The sequence below is a fragment of the Symphalangus syndactylus genome, chromosome 24 (assembly GCF_028878055.3).
Source record: "Symphalangus syndactylus isolate Jambi chromosome 24, NHGRI_mSymSyn1-v2.1_pri, whole genome shotgun sequence".
In the NCBI taxonomy this organism is placed as follows: Eukaryota; Metazoa; Chordata; class Mammalia; order Primates; family Hylobatidae; genus Symphalangus; species Symphalangus syndactylus.
This window is the reverse complement of record NC_072446.2, coordinates 55,589,724-55,614,006: the sequence shown is the minus strand read 5'-3', so window position 1 is coordinate 55,614,006 and position 24,283 is coordinate 55,589,724. Positions and strand designations below refer to the sequence as shown.

The 24,283-nt window shown below is 39.5% G+C and overlaps 1 protein-coding gene across 4 annotated transcripts in view; it reads right to left on the bottom strand.

Annotated features, from left to right (window-relative positions):
* RALGAPA2 (Ral GTPase activating protein catalytic subunit alpha 2) overlaps positions 1-24,283 on the bottom strand; it is a 337,491-nt gene that overhangs the window by 75,648 nt on the left and 237,560 nt on the right. For all 4 annotated transcript variants that reach the window (XM_055265963.2, XM_063634225.1, XM_063634226.1 and 1 more), the window contains one exon: positions 10,119-10,246. In XM_055265963.2, the coding sequence (XP_055121938.1) occupies positions 10,119-10,246 (128 nt within the window). The remainder of the gene's footprint in view (positions 1-10,118; positions 10,247-24,283) is intronic.

The window sequence follows — 24,283 nt, the reverse complement described above, 5'->3', positions numbered from 1 at the left end:
CACTGCGGCAGGAGTGCCACATCTGAGACAGAGGACAGAGGAGGTTCAGGCTGGCAAGGAGTGAGTCAGAGCGGAGACGACTATGGGAGGGTGAGGGGTTCTTGGCACAGGAGGGCCTCAAGGGCAGTGTGAAGGGTGGGGTATAGCAGAGTGGCTGAGAGGGGACTCCCAGGTTAGGGGTCATCCCAATGGGAAGCAGCATGCTCCCTATGATGGCTGGCAGTGAGATGCAGTGACCCACTGAGGATGGAGCTGAGAGAGGAGGGCAAGAGAGGAAGAAGGAAGAATGAGGCTGTTCTTGATATTCCCCTAGGCGGAGAATCAGCCTGGTTTCTCCACAGGCTGTGAGGTTGAGAATAACTTCTGAAGGGATGGTCTTTTTTCTAACAGTGAGATGTCACTCTATAGCAAATAGAGCAGAGTGTACCGCCTTCTCTCAAGATTTCTCCTGCACCTTCGCACTTCTCACGGGCCTCATTTCCATGCACCGAGAGTGGGAGGGCAGCTCCCACCCCAGGGAACCAGCCTTTCACACAGAAGAGGACCTTCTGCAAGGCACTGAATGAACAGCATTATACCAGCCTTTATTTTAATACCCACAATGGTAAAAAAGGAAATATTTCCTGAGGCCTAACTCCACAGTTAGGTGGTTCCAGTTTTTACAACAGAGGTTTGAAACTCCAGTATTTGCAAGGGCCAGGCTGATAATATAAAACAATTACAGGTAATGCTTGCTGGGCTTTCACCAAGGAACAGGCACTGTTTTACCTGCTTGGCCCATTAGCCCTCTCACCAACTCAGAGAGACCAAATGGTGGGTGCCATGGTGGTGGTGCCTGGCACCAGGCCTCAGCACTGGGGAGACACCAGGAGGGACTGTGGTGACCAGCACAGCACATATTCTGTGGAGAGACTGATTGCTGTCAGTAGAAGGAAGGCCCTGCAGGGTCAGATACTTTGATTCTTCAGGAGAAGTCAAAAGTTTAGATTTTTTAAAAATGCAACTCTCCCAATTTTTCAGCATGGCTGACAAACTCAATTTTTAGTTTAGTTTTTTGGTAATGTGAGGAGGACAACTGCAGTTAAAACAAAGCCCATCTGTGGGCTGGATTTGGTGTGCTGGCAGCTGGTCTGCCCACTCTGGTTTTTGAATGTTTGACTTGACACTGAGGTAAAGCTGCTTCCTGGTTGCCTCTATTCACTGGTCACAGTTCTGCAGACTGACATCCTCTTTTAATACCTCTCAGACTCCTGAAACAATTACTTCTTGGTTTTAATGGCTCCCCATTTGGTTACAATTTCTCTGGATTGGCTCTGGGTTGGTCGAGGTCCCTTTTAAAATGTGGCCCCAGGGCTGCACACCACCTTTGGATGCTCCCTGAGGCTGCAGGAGCACAGGCCGTAGTTCCTGTGACTGGACCTCATGTTTCCTATGCAGAGGTCTCAAGAGAATGCTGGTGTGGCTGGCTGTTGCATCACTCTCATCTCTCATCTCCAATCTGTGGCCAACCGAAATCCTCAGACATCGTTCACAATGACTGCTGTGAAACCACATCACTCTCACCCTGTACTCAGGCAGCTGATTATCCAAAGCCCAGTACATAACGTTACATTTTGCTCTCTTAAACCTCATCTTGCTGGCTTGGGCCTAGAAGTCTCTCATCTGTTGAGATAATCCTAATGTGTGACTTTGCATCGTGTCAAATTAGTTAACCCTCTCAGCTTTCTGACAAATGGTGGCTTCATAAACATGTTTTAGACCTTTGTGAAAGTTACTGAAAAAACTGTTGACTGGAAGAGGGGTTAACAGCAAAGCTGTGGCATCGAAACCATACAAGACACACAAAGCTTCTCGCTGACTGGTGCCTATGAATTAATGCATTTTAGATTTGGCCACAGTGAAATCACTCAACTCTCAGGGGCCCATATTTCTCTCTTATACCTGCCAGATGATAATATTTTATTTTATATTTTAACAAAATCAAGATGTATATGCTTCCTCTAATCTCTGAAAATAGTAATCTTATAAAACACACAGTAAGTGTGTTTGGGATACTTTATTCTTTATCAACATATTCATTTCCGAAGGCTCACAAGCTATTTAGTAACCTAGTCTAATAATTTTACAAAGGATCCATGCAACATTCCAAAATTCATCCTTTAATCCTTTTTGAAAACAAAGAAAATATTTTCCTTTTTCCAATTTTGGGTACATTCTTTATTCTACATGATTTCTAAAAAAAAAATTTCTTGTGGTTCTGAGATTATTTGTTCTACAGCCAGATACAGGTGGCCCTGAAGTCTGGAGCTTATCTGCAAGAGCCACAGATTGATTGATTGATTGATTGATTGACTGTATTCTTAGCAACTTGAGTTTTAATTCATCTACTCAGGCACTTCTCTGTCCCTTCCCATTTGAAGGAGATGTGATAGAGAAGACGGAAGTCATTGAGATACTGGCTAACAGTGCCCACCTGCTAATTTACAGAGTCAGGAGCTCCTCTTTGAATCTTGATGTGAGTATTTTAACTATGAACGCATCAGAGAACGCAACCTTGTGCAGCTATATTGGTTGCTCCTCCATGCCTCCCCTTTTTCTTTCTCAGAGGAATAATTTTAAGTTTTTAATAAAAATCCCCTTATTAAAAATCTCTAATTCCTCATTCCCTTTTACAGTCTCAACCTGCCCAGGGGAATATGCCATTTCTTCCTCTGAACTCTTCTTTTTGTAAGGTGCTTCCCAAGTGTCTACGGTACAGGTCTACCAACATTTTTTTCCCATTCTTCTTCTTCTTTTTTCCTTCCCATTCTTATACAAACTCTAGTGAAAGCTCATGACTTTTTGCAACGTCCAACATCAAAAATCCATTCCTTCAAATTACTAAGAAATGGATCCAAAACAAAAATAGTAGTGCCTCTTGTTTGCATCATCTCTCTTCTGAGAGATGAGATTGTCTGCCAGCCAGGAATTTATCAAACACGTGTCACCTTTGGTTGAATGTATGTCAGAGCTGATATCAAGTAGTAGAAATCCCCACTACAGCTATATTTTGCTTTGGGCCTGTTTAGAAATTTGGATTAGAAAAGCATGGCCATCCTCCCACCTGGGGGTATAACTCCATTCTGGCTGCCGCTCTTAAATGCAGCCCCTCTCCCCATGCATTTTTCATTCACAGGCACGTGTTGATCTCACTCAGGAGTGTTTTCTTTATGGTGCTGCTATTATCTGATATGTTTTAACATCTTACCTTGCAGTAATTCAGTTCTAGATCCTCTTATACCCAATCCTCCAGGTGAAGACTTGAGTCTGCTAGAATCAGTCATGAATAAAACCACCCAGTTGGATGTCTCTTTCTTGGCCAGTCTGCTGAAACTAACCCTTCATTTCTCTCTTTCCTGCTTTTCTGTGAAACCACTCTCTCCTATTCCCCTGTCTTTCTTTATCTCTATCCCCTCCTTTCAAGCCATTTCTTCAAATGGCCCAGAGAGTTCTGTCTGCAATTCTGTTCTCATACCACCAAGAGACTACTGTTCTATTCTTCTCATGTTCTCCACACCCCCGCAAATCTAGCAGGTCCTACACTGACTTAGCCTACCTCCTTTACCTAGATATCCAATCCATCATCCATCCCCTGCCACTGCCTTCGATGAGACCCCCGCTCTCTCTCTCAGAACCCCTTCCATGGCCCCTTAAATGCTTTCATCACCTCCATCGTGTGTGTGTGTGTGTGTGTGTGTGTGTGTGTTCTATACTTTGCCATATGGAAGCAACTGTCATTCTCAAATGTGATGATATGATGTGCTCTTTCAAAGCCTGGTCCATGAACAAACATTGGACCCTCATTTGGAGTATCTTCACATTTCTATTCCTAGTGGCAACGACCATGCCTGGCACATGGCAGGTGCACTGTAAATGCTGACGAATGCTAACTGGTGCTGCCCGGCAAAATAGAACACATGGTACCATTTGACTTGTTTTCTGAAATGTATGGAGATGAATGGAAGAAATTAAAGATCTGTCCAGGAAAAAGAACCAAAGATCCCACTGAACAAGAAAGAAACAAGGTTGTTATAGCTTTAGGGAGAGGAGTCATTTTTGAAGATGTGAAAATTCATAGCAGAATTCAGCAATGAGATTCCAAAGTAATGGGTCTAAGAGAGAGACACTCTGGTACTATCAAATACATATGTTAACTGAAAATGAAAGTACATTTCACTTGTGAAAGAATGAGATACAAAATTATTTTTTCTTAGGCAGCCCAGTTTTCTCCATCAAATGCTGATAGTTACAGCGAGTAGAGATGGTGAATGCCATTGAGACTATTGTTCTATTGAAGTGGACGTTTATTTTAAAAAGCCACCATCTGTTTGATTCAGGGTGAACTCCTCCTAACGGGCACACTGCATATTGTGTGGCAACCTTTTCCCTGAAACAAGTTATTTGATGAGGAGAATGAAAACCTTGGCTCAAATGGTTGTGGAAACGTCTATCAGTTGACCACGGTTTGATTTTGGAATCTTTAGTTGGCTTGGGAATGGTAAGCATAACATGTGGCAAGCTTCCCATTTACAACCCTCTAGGCACAGGAATAGGCTCTTTGATTGCCCATGAGGGATAGAAAAAGCAGATGGCAGGTGAGTTGGCCCTCATCACTCAGAAAAGCAGTGGCTACAAGATGAAGGCTCCACTTGACAAATTTGATTTAGCCTGCAGAGGACATCACAGGAGAACCCAGGAGGGACAAAGGGGCTGAGATGAACCGTTCCTGGGGGTGCTTTCCAAAGATACCCCTACCGTGCTTACATTTTTTTTAATCATGTAAGACAATGGTATTTTTCAGTCTTCTATGTGCCTTTGCTGCAGAGTTCCAACTGTTAACTCAGCCAAGGGCCCCCAAATAAGAACTCCTTTGATATTGATTCTAACTGCATTTACTTCTCAAAAAGACCCCCAAAGGGAAAATTTGCTCCAGCAATGCCCCCATCCTCAGCTTAATTAGAAATGTTTCATTTTCTTAAACATAGTGAACAAAATTAATATGTAACTGCCCACATTTCCACTTCTAGTTAAATATTATAAAAACTGAAGCCCAACTGACATAATTTTAAGGCAGTTAAGTATCAGTCATTAGCTGGGGAGAGGACAGAGAGATAAGAATAACTACTCCAAAGTAATTCCATTGGCTCGTTTCTTTAGTTGTCATCAGGTTCAATGTTTGGTTATGCATGTCCCCTCTCTAAAAGATTTATACAAGGTCTCAACTAAACATGTCCTTTGTTATAAAACAGTCATTCTGATCCCTAGAAAGTGAATGACATTTGGATGAAATGAGCAGTTTGGCAATGTTTTCTACTTAACAAGTGTAATCTAAATATCAGAAACAAAATGGGGATACAGGGTTGCCTATATAAAACAGTCTGAGCTGACAAAGAAATGTCCCTTTCTTTGTCAGCATTCACCACTGTACCTAGGATCCCAGGGAAACAGGTAATAGTAATTCCTTTTCAGAATTTTTTTGTCTTGTAAATGAACTTTTCTTGTAGGTCTGTTCATACAAGCTGCTTTATTTAGTAACAGATCCTGGCTCATATGCCAATACAATTTTGCCAACGGATATGCTGCCAGGCTTTAAGAAGGGAATCAACGCTAATAAACACCCAGGAATAGAGATCCCCACCTTGTACTGGGGTGTTTTGAGATAGGCTGCAGGCAGGGCTCCATGGGCGTGTAACCTGAACATCTGCATATGGAAAGTGTGTTCCCCTTATGTTGAGTGTTCATGGGGGCTGACTCCCCTGAGGAGTCACAGTCTCCTGATTCAGAACTTGCTTAAAACGCAGAAAGAAAGCAGTAGTGTCCCAAGAAACATGAACACGAAGGAACCCTATAATATCTTTTCATAGTTGTGTTACTTCCCTGTATTAGCTGACCACTTATGGTGACAATAAAGGAAAGGAAAAAGCATGGCCTCTATTCCTGTCAATCCTCTCTTGCTAATCAATAAACTGATACTACAGAGTATTGGTAGAATATGTGCACATAAACAGTGAAATACTCAGTCGGTTTTGTGTGGCGTTCCCACTTTTCTGGTAAGAACAAAATATATACGCATGCATAAGCTATGAAATATGAATTGCATAATTTTGGTGATGCCATATATAAGCTAAATACTCATATTTGCATATTAAACTGGCATTGCACAATATAAAGAAAAACGGTATGTCTGCAAATATGCCACTCCAAACATGCTTGATCTTGTCTGACCTCAGAAGCTAAGCAGGGTCGGGCCTGGCTAATATTGGATGGGAGATGAGTGCTAACAATTTAGGGGCTGGGTGCAGTGGCTCACACCTGTAATCCCAGCATTTTGGGAGGCTGAGGTGGGTGGATCACTTGAGGCCAGGAGTTCGAGACCAGCCTGGCCAACATGACAAAACCCCATGTCTACCAAAAATACAAAAAATTAGCTGGGTGTGGTGGCATGCACCTGCAATCTCAGCTACTTGGGAGGGTGAGGCAGGAGAATCACTTGAAGCCGGGAGGTGAAGGTTTCAGTGAGCTGAGATCATGCCACTGCACTCCAGCCTGGGCAACAGAACAAGACTCCATCTTAAAAATAAATAAATAAAAAAAAGATAATGCTAACAATTTAAATTTTTAACATATCTTTACTTAGAATAACATTAAATAGCAAATAAAAAATACCACGACAAGTTGAGAGATTGCAGACAAATGGGAAAACCTTTACATTTTAGGACCTTTAAAGGCATTTTTTCCTATTTTTTGAAAAAGGAGCCCTATATTTTCATTTTGCACCAGGACCCTCAGGTTATACAGCCAGCCCTGGTTCTAGGTGTGCCCAAGGTACTGCTGATCTCCTCAGCCCTTGGGGAGATTACACATGCTGGGGGTGGTGGGCCCTACACTCCCTCCCCACTTATTGCACCTGACATCAGGCAGCTGTGGGAGTTTACTCTGGATGCTGTACTAAGATGAGAACTTCCAAGGTGGGCATGAGCAGAAAGAGTTAGGGAAGCTTCACTTCCTCAGGGATCAACCAGAACACGATCTCTGCTGGAATCTAGCTCTTGGGTCCATCACAAACACCTGATGGACTTGAAAATGCATACAATCCTGGAAAAACGCAAGTTTATCACGCATGAACAATCTGAGTCCTTGCACCCTCGGCCTGGAATGCCAACCCTGCTCTCTGAGGACCGCTTCTCTGTCATCCCTCCAATTTCAGCCCAAATGCTCTCTCCTCGGAGAGGCCTTTCTGTGTCCTGACCCTTCTTTACCCAAACTCTCTATTTATTAAAAGTTTCTTTACAGAACTTCTCTCAATTTGTGTATGTTTTTATCAATGTGCGGGTTTTCTCTGTGAAGCGTGTAGGCACAAACCTGGTCTACCTCTCTCTCTGCTGTAGCCTCAGCTCTTAGCACTGGACTTGGCAATAGTGAGCCCACAGTAGTTGTTTGGAAAATGAATAAATGTAATAAGACACCTATAATTAGAATTTGTTAAGTTATTCAGTGGTTTTCAAAATTCAAATCTAAGACTTATCTCAATGAAGCAGCAAATTTCAGACATAAGGTATGACATAATCAATGGAGTTTAGACTTTTGTCAAAAGTCATATGTGGACTTGGATTTAACAAAACATAAAGGAAATAATTATTAATAGCTTAGGTAGATTTTTTTTTTCTTTTTTTGAGACAGAGTCTTTCTCTGTCGCCCAAGCTGGAGTGCAGTGGTGCAATTTTGGCTCACTGCAGCCTCCGCCTCCTGAGTTCAAATGATTCTCCCATCTCAACCTCCCGAGTAGCTGGGACTACAGGTGTGTGCCACCATGCCTGGCTAATGTTTTTGTATTTTTACTAGAGACAGGATTTTGCTATGTTAGCTAGGCTGGTCTTGAACTCCTGACCTCAAGTGATCGCCCACCTCGGCCTCCCAAAGTCTGAGATTACAGGCATGAGCCACCGCACCTGGCCTACAGTTCTTAAAATTAGTAATTTTTAAAGAATAAAAACCCAAAAACCCCTCCCCTTTTTCTTATTGTTTTCTATTTTATTTGTTTTCTCTTATTATATTCCTTATTTCTGTCCTGAATATTAGCCCTTCTGCAGACAGAAATTAAAAGAATAGAGTAGTTAAATGATTGCAAAGTTTTCTCCACTAACTCCATCTCTATAAAAAATTAGGTGTAACAGTTGATTTCTTGTTTTAAACAATTTATTTGAATAACACCAATTAAATTTTCTCCAGGTACAAGACAAAAAAAAGTTTAAAATATTGATAATGATCAACATAATAGTTTTTTAAATATTTTTCCTAATTTCTGTACTATATTGTTGTTTGAGATGTCAAGTTAGCTATTTTGTGAGTTAGAGTACATTTACTAACACACAATAACATCAGTAGCCCTAGCTGGTATCCACATTAGTCCCGATGTGTCACTGCTTGAAAAGTTTTCAAAGTGATGCTGAATAGTATCCTTTGAACTTTTAAAAATACCATTTTCCCTAAACCTGATTATTTCAATTGTATCACATTAATTCTTATTTGAGAAAGCAGTGTTAAACAAAATAACAAAGCAAGTATTTCATAATGAGAAGTTCAATAAGTAGAGAAGGTGACATGACAAAAGTCACAATGGAATTAATAATAAAATGGAATTTTCTCATTTGTAAAATAAGATTTTTTTTTTTTTTTTTTTTTTTTTTTGCTGCCTTGGTCCAACATACTTAACTGATGAGTGCCCAGCTCGTCCTAGTTGACACACAAACTGACAAACTAATCGCTGAATAGTTCTTTCTCATTTCTGCCAAGAGGCTCTTTTTAATGGTATGTGAAATAAAAACTCCCATGCTGAAGGCCAAATTGACACCAGCCATAAGATTACGTCTGGAGTGTTGTGGAAATCACTGCAAAGAATGCCATCTCCAAAACACTCACCACCAGCCTGGACAAAGCACGAGAGAGTACACTGAAGGGAATAATCCTGCCCTGGCCCCCGGGAGAGGGACCAGATGGGACCTAATAGCTCTTTTCTACTACTCATTTCTATGATAATTTTAAGTTGCCACATGGCATATGTATTTTTTTTAATCTAAAGGCAGACTATCAGTCAATGAAGTGACCAGGATTTTAATGAAAGGTATTTTTTCATGAACCATATCTATTCACATGGAATAGTTTTCATCTACCCCCAACTCTCACTTGCTATAGCAACACATCACTATCAGGTTGGGAGAAGTATATATAGAGGTCAAACACAATATGTTTCAAATTATTATCAATACCAATCAGAAACAAAGAGATTCTAAGTTTTATTAGGAGGTCAATTTTTTTTTGCATCAATTTTATGAGGTCACCCATCTTAATCTCTTTCTTATAACTTGAGATCATGCTTGAATTTAAGGATTACAGCAGGCCAATTAACGTTTGAGGAAAAAATTTTAGGAGTGAAATTTATTCTGTTTTTGGAAACAAAATCAGGAACAAGAGAAGAAAATATCAATGATTTGGGAAAATTACAAAAGAATTTCTAGCTATTCCTATTGATAAGTCCAAATGCAACTTAATTCAGGACATCTTTCCCTCTCCTCTCAACCAGATGCAATTTCTATCTCCTCTGATCTTCCAGAAACCTACTTGCACTTCTCAGGTGGTACCTGCCACATTCTTTGATTTATTAGGGTCATTTCATTTGCTTTGGTTTCTGGTAGGCATTCTGAATGAGCGATACGTTTTGCTCAGCATCCCACCTTATACACAATGGGCTGCCACAAATAAGAGGGATACAGGATGAGACTGAACGTGGGGCAAAATACCTAAGGAGGTATGAGCATCTCATAATGGTCACAGCTTCTCAGACACAAATGTATGTGAGTAAATTATGAAAGTAAACTCTAAGTTTAATGCAGAATAAAATTATTATATTTAATATAAATTAACAAATGCTATGAAAAACCACTATGTTATTTTTAACAGAGGTTGAAAAAAATTCTCTTCCCTCTTCAATTCAGTTTTGAATACTTACCTCTTATGAAAAACTGCCAGGAATCTTGATTCTGGGATGGTTAGTAAGTTACATATTTAAAGCAAAAAGATACAAGCTCTGGTAGAGTGGGATGAGGCACTTCACAGCCCTGCTGGCGTTGATGCACGTGGCACATACAAGGCTTGGCAGCAGCTTCCCACTCACTATGGCTCCATCAAACAGAGGCCCAAAAAATGGAACCTGTTGATTTGAAATGGAAAAACAAATTTTAAAAACTGATAAAAGTCAAATCAAAGATATGAGAGTAGCTGAAAGATATCAGACCTGCAATGAGCATGTAAGCTGTCACCCACAGAGCAGACGCTGACCTTAACAGGACACAGGTCCAGGGCTTTCAAATTGAGTGAAGCAGGACTGCTCCACAATGCTCCTCTACTAGGGATTCTCCAGCAAAACTTTCAATGACAAAATTTTACCAGGTTCTTCGTTTTTTCTCTTCTGTTGTCATTTACAGAAATGGTGCTGCTCTTAAGTGCCTACATCATGTGAATTATGCATGATACACAGACATGCTTCACTGCACACTACCCTTACATCTGTCTGAAACTAGTTATGGAACTGGTAATGTTCCTGCCATGGGTCCTGATGTATATTAACTCTTAAAGGAGATGATGGTGATCCCTGTCAACAACTACAAAGTCCTACACAGTCCTCATTCTTCTTGACCTTTTCCCCCTCTGCTTCCAAGATACTGCATTACCTTCATTTTCTTCTACTGTTTTTGAGACAGGGTCTCCTTCTCTCACCCAAACTGGAGTGCAGTGGCACAATCATAGCTCATTGCAGCCTGGAACTTCTGGGCTCAAGCATCCTCCCACCTCAGTCTCTTGAGTAGCTGGGATTACAGTTGCACCACCACACCCAGCTTCTGTTTTTAATAGAGACTGGCTTTTCTTAGCTGAACCCATTTCTGTTATGTGGAAAACTCACAAGTTTCTGTACTTGCCTTTTTTGGATTTATTTCTTCTCTCTCCTTTTTCCCCCAATAGAATTTCTTTAATTTTATTCAGTAACATGCAGATTGTAGGCTCCATGAGATCACAATTCTTACATGAGCTCCATGAGATCATGTAACTCATATTCATTCACTTATTACTCACCTATTCATGTATTCAGAAAATATTTATTAATGTGTTGCACACTGTTCTACTCACTGCAGAAACAACAGTGAATAGTACAAAAATCCCTGAATTTATTGAGCTTGGAATTTATTGGAGATTTCAGAGAATAAACAGTATAAACACATAAAATATATGATAGGCAGGAAAAGTGCTAAGGTAAAAATAAAGCAGGGAAGAGCAATATAACTTTATTTTTGGGCGGGGTCTCCAGTTGGCTCTAATGGCCAGGGTGGGCTTTAAGGAGAGGATGACATTTCAGTAAAGGCCTAAAGAAAATGATGAATGAACAAGAAGCTATGAGAACATCTAACGGAAGAACATTCCAGGCAGAGTAACAGCACAGGCCTTGTGGTGGGAGTAGAATTAGCATGTTTAAGCAACAGCAAGGAAGTCACCATGGCTGGGGCCAAGTGAGTAAAAGGAAGAATTAAGAGCTAAAGTCAAGCAGGTCACAAGGGAGCTTTATAGTAAGTTTTAAGGGTTCTGGATTTCTATTCTGAGTAAGATTAAATCCTCCTGAGGGTATAGGGAAGCAGGGGATATGATCTAATCTACATTTTTAAGGTATTGTTTTGGCACCTGTGTTGAGAAAACTGCAAAGGGGAATTATGGAGACTAGCTGGTGACTACTGAATAACCTAGGCAAGAGACGGTAATGGCTTGGATCAGAATGGCAGCAGAAGTGGAGAAAGGTGACAGATATATTTTGAAAGTAGAGTTGTCAGGATTTGTTGAGGATGGTTAATGAGGTGGGAGAGACAGAGAGGTGTCAAGGATGATGCCACAGTTTCCGGCCTGGCCACTGGAAGGCTGGAGCTACGTTTTCCTGAAATGGAGAAGACTGAGAGGGAGCATCAGTAGCTCAATTTCAGACATGCTAAGTCAGAGATGCCTATTGGGTATCCAGTGATGATGTATTGGGCAGGAGTAGCTATACCATGCTAGAGTCAGGGGAAAGGCCTAGGTTGGAGCTGTTCACTTAGAGATGATGTTTCTAGCCATGAGATCAGATAACATCAACAAAAGATCAAGAAAAGAGACTCAAGGGCCATATCCTCTGGCCTTCCAATGTTTAGAGCTTAGAGACATGAGAAACAATTAGAAAAGAAGGAGTGGCTGGAGATGGAGGAAGAAAACCCCTTCTGAGTAGCACTGTACCTGACACACAATTGGAAGGCAAATACCTGCTAAATGAGTTACATTCATTACTATTTTAAATAATTTAAATTAATGAATGTGGGTCTCCATCCTAGGTCTTTAAACTTTTCTCAAAAACTATTTATTTGTAAAGCCCCTTTTCTGTGGTTGGCATTGGTGAAGGGGCTTGGGATACAATAATGAATGATAGACTGTCTCTGCCCATAAAGAGCTGACATGGTAAGAAAACTATGGACTAATATCTCTCAGCAGTGATGCAAAAATCCTTTATAAATTTTTTGTAAATTAAATCCAGCAAGATAAAAAAGGACAATATATCTTATCAAGCAGAATTTTCCATTGGAACTCAAGGTTCATTTAACATTCATAAATCCATCAGTGCAATTTATTTTTGCAATGTGCAAAAATCCACATTGACAAAATACAGAATAAAAACTATATAACTTCAACAGACAGAGAACAAGCATTAAATAAAATTTAACTCTCACTCACAATTAGAAAAACAAAACAGAACAAAAACTCTCAGCAAACCAGGAATAGAAGGGAAATGCCTCAATTTAATGAGCGCTTAAAGGGGGAAAAAGGTGTCATAATTAATGATGAAAGATTAAGTGTTTTCTAAAAGGGATCTGAAAAGGCAAGGATGTCTATGTTCACCTCTTCTACTCAACATTTTTGAAGATCCTAGTCACTACAATAAAGAAAATTAAGAGAAAGAAAGAAGAAGGGTAGGAGAGAAGAGGGGAACATAAAGGTTAGAAAGAAGTAAAACTGTTTTTATTCACAGGTAACGATTATGTACATGAAAAGTCCAAAGAAATTTAACTAGATTTAGTGAGTGAATTTTGATAAGCCTCAGAAAACAATATGCTCCTCAAATCAGTTATATTTCTGAATGTTAGCAACCAATAATTGGGAAAAGACATGTAAAAATGTTTATAACCGCATTAAAACAGAATAAATTTGATAAAAGAATGTGCAAGACATCTATATTGAAAACTACCAAACAGTGATGAGATAAATTAAAGACAAGCTAAATAAATGGAAAGATGTACAATGTTCATGGACTGGAAGTTTCAATATTGTTGTCAATTCTGCTAAAATTAAGCTATAGATTCAACAAAACCCAATCAAAATCCTGGCAAGCTTTTAAAAAATATACATGTACCAAACAGTTCTAAGTTCATATGGAAATGAAAAGTCATAAATTAGTCAAGATGATAAGAAGAAGACTTATATTACCTAATTTCATGGCACACTATAAAAATATAATAATTAAGAAATCATTATAGTGGTACCAGGATAAACAAATATTTCAATAAAACAAAATACAGAGTCCAAGAATAGAGCCATACCTACATGGTAATTGATTTGCAATAAAGGCAGTGTGTCAGTTTGGTGGAAGAAAAAAGTGTTTCAATAAAGACACTGGAACAACTGGAGAGCCATATGGAAAAGTAAACCTTGACCTTCATCTCATATCACACGCAAAAATTGAGAGGGTTACAGACTGAAATATTAAAGCTAAAACCATAAAGCCTCCAGAAAAAAATATGACAAAATCGCCACGACCTTAGGATAGGCAAGGATTTTTTAGGGTACAAAAGGCATAAATCATAAAAGAAAGAAAATACGTTGGACTATATAGAAATTTCTAAAACTCTGCCCATTACAAAAATGAAAAGGCAAGTTATACATATTCACCAAACAGAACATAGCCACAAGGTCCATCCAGAGGAGAACAAATTAAAAGTTTGTGTTATATTCACCCAACAGAATATTCCACAGTAATGAAAATGAACAAACCACAACTACATGTACTATCATGAAAATAATCCAAATATAATGATGAGTGAAAGAAACAGACACTAAAAAGTTCATACTACATAATTTCATTCCTAGAAAGTTCAAGACCAAGTAAAATGAATCAACAGGCCCAAAAGTCAGAATAGTGGCCACTTCTTCATTGTATTAGTGATTGAGATGGGGCACGAGCAAGAATTTTGGGGGCTGGCAATATCCTCTATTTTGATCTGTGGTGGTATTACACAAGTGTGTTCATTTTGAAAACATCCATCATGCTGTATACTTACAATCTGTGCCCTTTTCAGTATTAAATATGTTTCCAAGGAAACGTTTTCCAGAAAACAGCAAGAATACAGAGGATTTGAACAAGACAACTAACAAACTCATCATAATGGAAACATATAAAATACTCTACCCAACAACTGCAGAAAACACATTCATTTCAAGCATGTACAGAATACTTTTTAAAAAGTGACCATATCCTCAGTCAAGGATCCACGAATATAGCCTGCAGGGCCTAATTCCAACATGGCACCTACTTGTGTATGGCCTGCAAGCTAAGAATGCTTTTTACTTTGTAAACAGTTGGAAAAAAATTAAAAGAGTATTTTGCGATGTGAAAATTATGAGATTTAAACTTCAGTTCATAAATAAATTTTAATGGAACACAGCCACAGTTATCCACTTACACATTTTCTTTTTTTGGAGACAGAGTCTCACTCTGTTGCCTAGGCTAGAGTGCAGTGGCTCAATCTTGGCTCACAACAACCTCTGCCTCTTGGGTTCGAGCAATTCTAGTGCCTCAGCCTCCCAAGTAGCTCAGACTATAGGCCTGTGCCACCAAGCCCAGCTAATTTTTTTGTACTTTTAGTAGAGACGGAGTTTCACCATGTTGGCCAGGCTGGTCTCGATTTCCTGGCCTCAAGTGATCCACGCCCCTCAGCCTCCCAAAGTGCTGGGATAATAGGCGTGAGCCACCATGCCCGGCCCACTTACACATTTTCTATGGCTACTTTTGCACAATAATGACAGAGTTATTTAGTTGTGACAGACTCAAGGCCTAAAATATTTACTATCTGGCCCCTTACAAAAAATGTTTGCTGGCCTGTTCTAGGTCATAAAGCAAATCTCAATAAATTTCAAGGGGTGGAAATTTTACAATCCATATTCTATGCCCCAAAAAGCTATTGACAACAAACAACAACAAAAGGATAATTGACACAAACCTCTATGTTTAGAAATCAAGAAATACACTTCTAAATAACTCATGGGTCAACAAAATATTGAAATGGAAATTTAGCAATATGTTAAGCTAACTGATAAAATAAGACTAGTAGATATTATAACTTATACCTTATAGCAGTACTTGCAGGGACCATGTAGAATCAAATGCTCATATTAGAAAGAAATAAAGACTGCAACATAATGACATAGGCACCCAACTCAAGAAGTACTGAAAAACCAAAAGAATCAAACAAACTCAAAGAAAGTAGAGGGAAAGAACTAATAAAGATAAAAGTCATCATTAAAAAATAGAAAACAAACATACAACAAAAAGGAGAACCAAGATCGACAGTTCTTTAAGGAACCATAAAGAAAAACAAAACAAAACAAAAAAAAACATGTCCTCTGCAGTAACATGGATGCAGCTGGAGGCCATTATCCTAAGCAAACTAACATAGGAACAGAAAACCAAATACCGCATGTTCTCACTTATAAGTGGGAGCTAAACATTGAGTACTCATGGACATAAAGATAACAACAAAAATTGTATAAAAAGATGGCAACAACAGAAACTGGGAACTACTAGAAGGGGGAGAGCGGGGAGCAAGGGTCGAAAAATTAACTACTGGGTACCAAGCTCAGTACCTGGGTGACAGGACCATTCATACCCCAAACCTCAGCATCATGCAATATACCCAGGTAACAAACCTGCACATGTACTCCTGGAATCTAAAATAAAAGTTGAAAAAAAAAAAAAGTTGGTTCTTTGAAAAAAGTCTAATATAATTGACAGGTCTTTGGCAAGGTGAATCAAGAAAAAAAAAGCGCAACTAAATAATATTAGAAATAAAAAGGAATCCAACTATAGATACTTAGAAAATATACGTAGCTTTATGCCTATAAATTTGAAAGTTTAGATGAAATGGCCAAATGAGAAGAAAAATACAATTTAGCAAACACAGACACAAGATGATATATAAAAGTTATAATTCTATGAGCCTTAAAGTAGATGAATCATAGTAGAAAAAAACATTTTAACAAGGAAAAGCCAGCTCGGAAGTCTTCACTGGCAAATTCTATAAAATCTTCGAACAACCATATTCAAAATAACAAAATTCGAATAAAATCTTCGAAAGAACAAATAACTATTATTTTGGAGAAACTTCCATAGTATAGGAAAAGAGAAAACAAACTCATTTTATTAGGCTAGTACAATCTTAATACCAAAATGAGGGGCCAATCTCACTCATGAACATGCATACCAAAACCCTAACGAAATATCAGCAAGCCAATTCCATAATGTGCAAAAATAACAATATCATGACCAAGTCGGGCATATCCCAAGAATACAATTTTCAGTAAAAATCAGTCTGTATACAACCACATTAATAGATTGAATGAGAAAAGTCAGGTAATCACCTCAAAAGACATTTAAACAAGTGTTTTATAAAATTCAAAATCCAGTTAAGGAAAAAAATTCTTAGCAATCCTGGAATAGAAGGGAACTTCCTTAATCTGTTCTAGAATATCTACAGAATTCCAGAGCAACCACTAAATGGTGAAACATTGAGAACTTGATGTGGGAGACTGTGAAGGAGAAAAGAAATGTCCCCCTACATCACATCTACCAACATTTCCACTGGAGATCCTTGCCAATACAGTAATGCAAGACACAAATAGAGGATTATGAATTAGAAAGGAAGAAAACTGTCGTTTTTTTTAGATGGCATAACTATACTCACAGAATCTCCAACATAATCTATGGCAAATGGTCAGAATTAGTAAGAGTGTTTATCAAAGTCAATGGATACAGAATACATTCACCAAAAATACAAATGCATTTCTCTCCACCAGCAACAAATGGTTAGAAGAGGAAATATTATTTACAACAGCATAAAAATATAAAATAGATCTAACAAGGAAAGTATAAAGAAAGTTACAAAACTTTATTCAGAGATGTTAGTCTAAATAAATGAAATGATAGATGTGTTCTTGGACTAGAAGACTCAATATTGTTGTGATTTTCCTTCCTAGATTGACCTATGGATTTAATGCATGGCATGTATGTATCTTGACAAGCTGATTCTAAGACATTTATAGAAATGAAATTGGCTTAAAAAAGCCAAAGGAGAACTGGGTAGGGACTTGCCTTACCTCACAGCAAGATATATCCCAACCTGTAGTAAGAAACACAGTATGAGTAAGGTATATGGGACCAGTGGAGTTACAGGAGGGCCTACCCACACAGCCTCCTGCCTGATGACTGCTGAAAATCATTCGCCAAGCTAAGTGGGATATATTACCCCATGAGTTGGGGATACTGACCCATAAGGTATGGTATATCCTTTTTTCCTATCCCTATGATGATAGTCTCTAACTTTAGTTTTTAGTACTTAAGGAGTACTTTAGTACTTAAGTACTTCCTAGAAGATACAGTGTTCTCAGTGGGAAGTGGAAACTGATGGTCAGGTATTTTAGGCTCCACAGACCACTGGATACTGAGGCAGTAAAGGAGGCTCCAGGATAGACAGGGTGAGTGGTCCTGCCAGGGAAAACAGTGCTGCTGCTGTACAAAGCGGATGGGGAAGGGTTCTCATGGAGCACTCACTCTTGATTCCCATGCTCAATGGTAAATTTGATGGAAGACAACATCAAGTACTAGTCCTAATCAGAATCTTATCTCAGTATTTCATCCTGCTGAGCACGTATATTTCACAACCACCTAAAGTTTCTGAGTGACTCACAAGTGCCCTCTCCTAGCATGATGACCAAAGCCTGGGGATTAATAAGATTTTCCATGACTGCTGACAAACTGGATTTCCTTACCACCTGCAGATTAGGAGCTGCTTGTGGAGCCCCTATCATGTGTTCCTTGACTAAAGAAGTACAGTGCTCAGGGGAGGCACACACATAGAAGGTATAGCCCAAACTAATTTCTCTTTCTCTGGTTTGGGTCCAGATGAAGACACTTCATATCCAGGGATTCTTCTTGGGAAGATATTGTGAAAGCAAAGAAAGCCTTTTGCAGTGAAGTGATGACACTGAAGTCCACATGGCAACACTAGGCAGCATGCCAGCACAAGGATGTGCCCAGTTGTTGGAGCAAGGACAAAAAAGAATCCTTAGGACACAGAAAATGATCTGAAATACCCATTTGATTTGTGGGGATTAATCTTTCAAGGATGCAATGCAGACATCTTGATGGTCCAAAGCAGGGCAATGAACAACTGAACTCTGTTCCAATTCCTCACAGATAACCTCCAGCCTCCAGGATTGGAATATTGCCATGGATGGGCCTACTGAGAGGCAGGCCACGTTGAGAATGACAAATGAAGAATGTTCGTGGCTTAACTTACCCAGTTTGGTCAGTTATTCATTCTGCTAAAAAACTGCAAGTATTGTATTCATAACAATGATATGGCTGTGATTTCTGTGTCCAGATTTTTGGCACTGCCTTTATAATGCAAGAGGTGGGTGACTTAATACAAAGGTCTAGAATTCAAATTTCTCCTTGACTTCACACATATACCTATAATGTGAACACAGGATGTGTACACAGAATATAAAAAGCATCTGCATACAGGTGTGAAAACTGATAGCTCTCTACTCTTAAAGAGATTCAGTCTACTGGGATTCAGGATGCTGGACTTGTACCAGAATCAAGTACTCTTGGATAAATTCTTTATACTCATATTAACTACATACATATTTGGAGCACAAGGGCAGTGTTGTCTGCCCTATGGGCCTCACAGAGTGACTAAAAGGTTCAAATGCCCTACCAACCCCGAAAGCGTGTTGCAAACAGTACTGTCCTAATGAGAGGCAAGGTAAAAAAAAACATACAATTTTGAGATATATGTAAAAACCTTAAGAGAAATGTAAGGTATATTTCTGAGAAACGAATTTTTATTTTCCTACATTCCTATCTCTGTATAATATAAATACATTCTCTAAAATACCAGAAGATAGCTTTTGGGAAAAACGAATACTCAGAAGACTAAAACTTTGTCTGAAAATTCTAAAGACTACAGTGAATCTTTCTGTGTCAAAAGGGGCAGAGATTTCACGTGCCATCTGTTTAATAGCTGTTCATTTGCATCATTTGATCAAAGTTCTGTTAAGGGCTGTGAGGGAATACAGATATGAACAAGTTGAGGCTCTGAACTATAGGTAGTTTGCAGAAGAGGTAAAACTACGTATTCAAGAAGGCAAAAGGGAAAAAAAGCTTTAGGGTGGACGCAGATAAAATATTCTGAAGCTACAGAGAGTTCTTTTCTAGCTGAGAGAAGCCATGGAAGGCTTCATGTAGGAGGTGGTCATGACTGTAGGTGTTGGCAGAGATTCATGGTGGGAAGAGCGGAGCACTCCAGACAAATGGTAAAAATAGGAATGAAAACATGAGGTGGGTCTGGCTCTCTTTTCTAGGGCAGGGTTCCCCGAAGTGCATTTCAAGAGACACTAATTTAGCTGAGTGCTGGCTGGTTTGTATGAATGATATGCCTACAGTTAATGATTAAAGTATTACAGATAAATAAACAGAAAGACTGTGGACAGAACATGGCAAAGGACTGCACAGAGCTCCTGAGGGATTCCTGAGAGCAAAGTGAAGTCAGAAGTAGGGCCACAAAAGGAAGTGAGGCAGGCATAGAGGCCTAGACTGGATTTTTGAGAAGGATGGAAAGCTCTGGAATAGGTATTTAGGGAAATGCATAGAGATAAGAGAAAAGGCTGAAGAACAGGTATGGGAAGCCAGATGATATGGGACTTGATGAAATGCCCTGCAGAAATTACCAGCTTGCTCTCAAGACTCTGCACTGCTGTACTTGCCCACCCCTGCTCACCTACCCACTTCATGTCCTGGTCATCCAAATGAAAGCAACACAAAGCACCAGGCAAGTTTCCCATCTTTTACTTAATGGAAAGGCTGAGCTGAAGGTAAATTCACTGTGTGTGTCAGTAGGAGATAAGATCTGGTGGGTGGTGAGAATTGGAAATGCTGCAGATCTGTTGAGTGTTCCTCACAAGTTAGGTGGCCAGAAACCAAAATGGTAAAGTCAGGTAGGAAAGAGTACATGTTTTTATACCTGGAGAGAAGTACCACTGCCCATCACAGAATGATGGAAAGAAAGGGCCTGTGAAGTCAATAGTAATTGCAATTATGATCACAATCTCTAAAACAGATCAATGTAACTGGTAGGGAATATTGCAACAATGAATTAGAAAATAATTTTAGGTTAAGAAGCCAATAAGAAAAGAAACTGTTAAAGTTTCTACACACATGCGAGAACGGGCAAGTGGAGGGTTGCCAGTGGGTTGAGCAGACCAGAGCTGCTTTCCATGTAAGTGCCTGGCCAAGGACAGTCGCCCTGAGAAGCTTGGCCCCAGCTGCTCCAAAGTTAACATTTCCTCATCACTAAGGCATCAGGACCATCCACCAAGGCTCAATCTGTATGACACCTGTGGAACCTCATACTGCAGGGCAGGTCTTCTCTTGGTGATCTGCCAATAACAAAGCACTGACCTCACGCATCAGGGAAACCATGTGCAACCCCCTAAATCCTGCGTACAGACTTAGGAAACAGAACTTCTTGGGGGCATTTCATTAGAACTACAAACAACATGTTTTTCCCACATTTCTAACCAGATCCCGTAAGTAAATCTCAGACAATCAAGAAGTTCTAATGAGTAATGAGAGAATCAAGTGCCAGACTGGAAATAATGAAGGATAAAAATGAGAGGCTAAAAGGGGAAAAAAAGTGGTTTCTGGATATTCAGAGAGAGCTATACGGACCTTGAGCTGATCTTGTGCTCCAGTGATGCTGGTGCACAAACACAAGGGTAGGGATGCTATCGGGGTGTCCTGCATAAAGGTCAGAACAGAAAACCTAAAATGCTTCCTTCACCTCTGAGATCAAGGATTCAAGGATCTGACACAGTTTCCCCCTCTGGGAAATTCACAGTTCCACAGGGATTATGAATTGAGAGGGTGTGTTTGTACTTGTGCATTTATGCTTGAGGTGTCAAAGTGGGTAACAGATAAATCTGCTAAAATATTGCACCAAAAGACAGTAATTTTCCCATTGGGAAAAACAATAGTAGTCACATTATTTACCAGAAACACCAAAGAGTCCATGCACTGAACATTTTATAAACATTTTATGAAAAGTAAAATGTGTTGAATCCTAAATGTCTTTTTGTGTGCTCTATGGTTCAGGGTGGGATGTGGGAAGGGGAAGGCCATGCACCATCCTCCAGGAACACCTAAGTCCATGGAACTCCATGGAGCACCAGCAAGCAGCACTCTCCGAGGAGAGCACATAACTCCATGGAGCACCAGCAAGCAGCACTCTCTGAGGAGAGCACATAACTCCATGGAGCACCAGCAAGCAGCACTCTCTGAGGAGAGGCTGCTCAGAAAATGGTTCATTGGGTTGGTTGGTTTGTCTGTTGTATTCTTCATGTTTCGCCAAGTTGGCCAGACTGGTCTCGAACTCCTATCCCGAAGTGATCTTCACTGATCCATATAAAGTCCCTCTCTCATTTATTTTAACTCCCACCCCCATTTCTATTCCCCGACTTCCCATGTGCAACCTTCCTAATATGTTTGATACGCATCTCTTTGTTTGTATGTATTTTTAGAAAATGTTTATTGTTTTTGTATACAAAAAAAATTAATAAAAAAAAAAAAAAAAAGAAAATGGTTCATTGGGCTTGGGCTAGTTTCTTGAAGGTGGGAAAAGACCGATTTACATTCTATTTTGCAGAGCCTGAGCCAGACACGGAAAGAGATTTCCAAATAGTAAGAAAGTCCTCTTAGGGAACAATATGGCATCTCCATGAATATATTTTAAAGACGGTTCATCACTTAATTGGGCCTGTGATTCTCCTTTGATGCCTTTGGAGTAAATGATTCTCAGTGATTAGAGATGAAAATAATATACATAATAGATATTTTTGGATTACAAGATTAAGACAAAATAACAAAAGAATCATAGACAAGGGGTTTAAAAGCCCAGGAACATTTCATTTTTGATGATGAGCCCAATGACTATGACCCCTAATTACTGAACCTGGTTCTCATCTCAGTGCTCAATGTACAGTATGTAATTCTCACAACAACTCCATGAGGCCAGCACTTTATCCCTACTTCAGAGAGGAAGAGATGAAGGCTAGAGGGGCTAACTGATTTGCTGTAGCTTAAGCTTGTGCAACCCATGGCCTGTGGGCCACATGCGGCCCTGGATGACTTTGAATGTGGCCCAACACAAATTCGGAACTTTCTTAAAACATTATGAGATTTTTTTTTTTTGCAATTTTTTTTAAGGTCATTAGCTACTATTAGTGTTAGTGTATTTTATGTGTGGCCCAAGATAATTCTTTTTCCAATGTGGCCCTTGGAAGGCAAAAGATTGGACACCCCTGCTTTAGTTCATCAAGTTCAGGATTTGGGCCAACTCCTCACTGTGGCCTTGCAGGTTCTGCTATGTAACGTCCCCTGTACCCCTGATAATTTTCCCTGCTCTGATGTTAGCTCCATCTGAAATTAATATAGTTATTCCAGCTTTCTTTGATTGGTGTGAGCATGGTATATCTTTCTCCATCCCTTTACTTTTAATCTGTGTCTTCATATTTAAAGTGGGTCTCCTGTAGACAACATAAATAGTTGGGTCTTGGCTTCTTTGGCACCCACTCTGACAGTCTCTTTTAATTGATATATTTAAGACCACTGACATGTATTTTATTCATTGTCCTTATTCTTTGTTTTCTTTTTTGGTCTTCCACTCATTTGCTGCCTTCTCTAGTTTTAAGTGAGAATTTTATATGAGTCAATTTTTCTCCTCTCTCGGCATAATTCTTTTAAAAACGTTTTATTGGTGGTTGCCCTGAGTTTGAAAATACATTTATAACTAACACAAATCCACTTTCAAATAACACTATACTGCTTCATAGGTAGTGGAAGTTCCTTATAAGAGAGTATTCCCAATTCCTCCCTCCTATCCGTATAACATTGCTATAATTTATTACTTATCCATATGCTATAAGCATGAAATATTGGTTGCTATTATTATCTAGAAGATATTGTTATCTGTTAGATCAATTAAGAATAAGAAAAGGGCTGGGTGTGGTGGCTCATGCCTGTAATCCCAGCATTTTGGGAGGCCAAGATGACCAGATCACTTGAGCCCAGGAGTTCAAGACCAGCCTGGGCATCATGGCAAAACCCTGTCTCTAGAAAAAACACAAAATTAGCCAGGCATGGTGGTGTGTGCCTGTAGTCCCAGCTATCCAGGAAGCCGAGGTAGGAGGATCACCTGAGCCTGGGGAGGTCCAGGTTGCAGTGAGCCATGATCATGCCACTATACTCCAGCCTGGACAACAGACTGACAGTCTGTTTCAAAAAAAGAATAAAAAAAAGATTTCATTTTACCTACATTTCTTCCTTCTCTAAAGCTTTTCCCTTCTTTAGGTGAGTCCATCTTTATGACTTATATAATTTTTTTTTTTTTTGATGATGAAGGACAGTTAAGGCAGGTCTACTAATCACATATTCCCTCAACTTTTGTCTGAGAAGTTCTTTCTCCTTCACTTTTGAAGGATAATTTCTCTGGATACAGAATTCTAGGTTGGTAGTTTTTTGTTTTTGTTTTTTCCTTTCAACACTTTAAATATATTATGCCACTCTCTTCTTGATTGCTCAGTTTCTGAAGAGAAGCCCTATTTATTACCCTTGCTCTTCTGCAGCTACTGGTACCAGCATAGGAGCCCTCTGGCTCCTTTCAAGATTTTCTCTTCGTTTTTGGTTTTCTGTGCTTTGTATGTACCTAGGTATAGACATTTTGATATTTATTCTCCTTGGTGCTCCTGGTGCTTCCTGGATCTGTCAATAATTTTGAAAAATTCTCAGCCA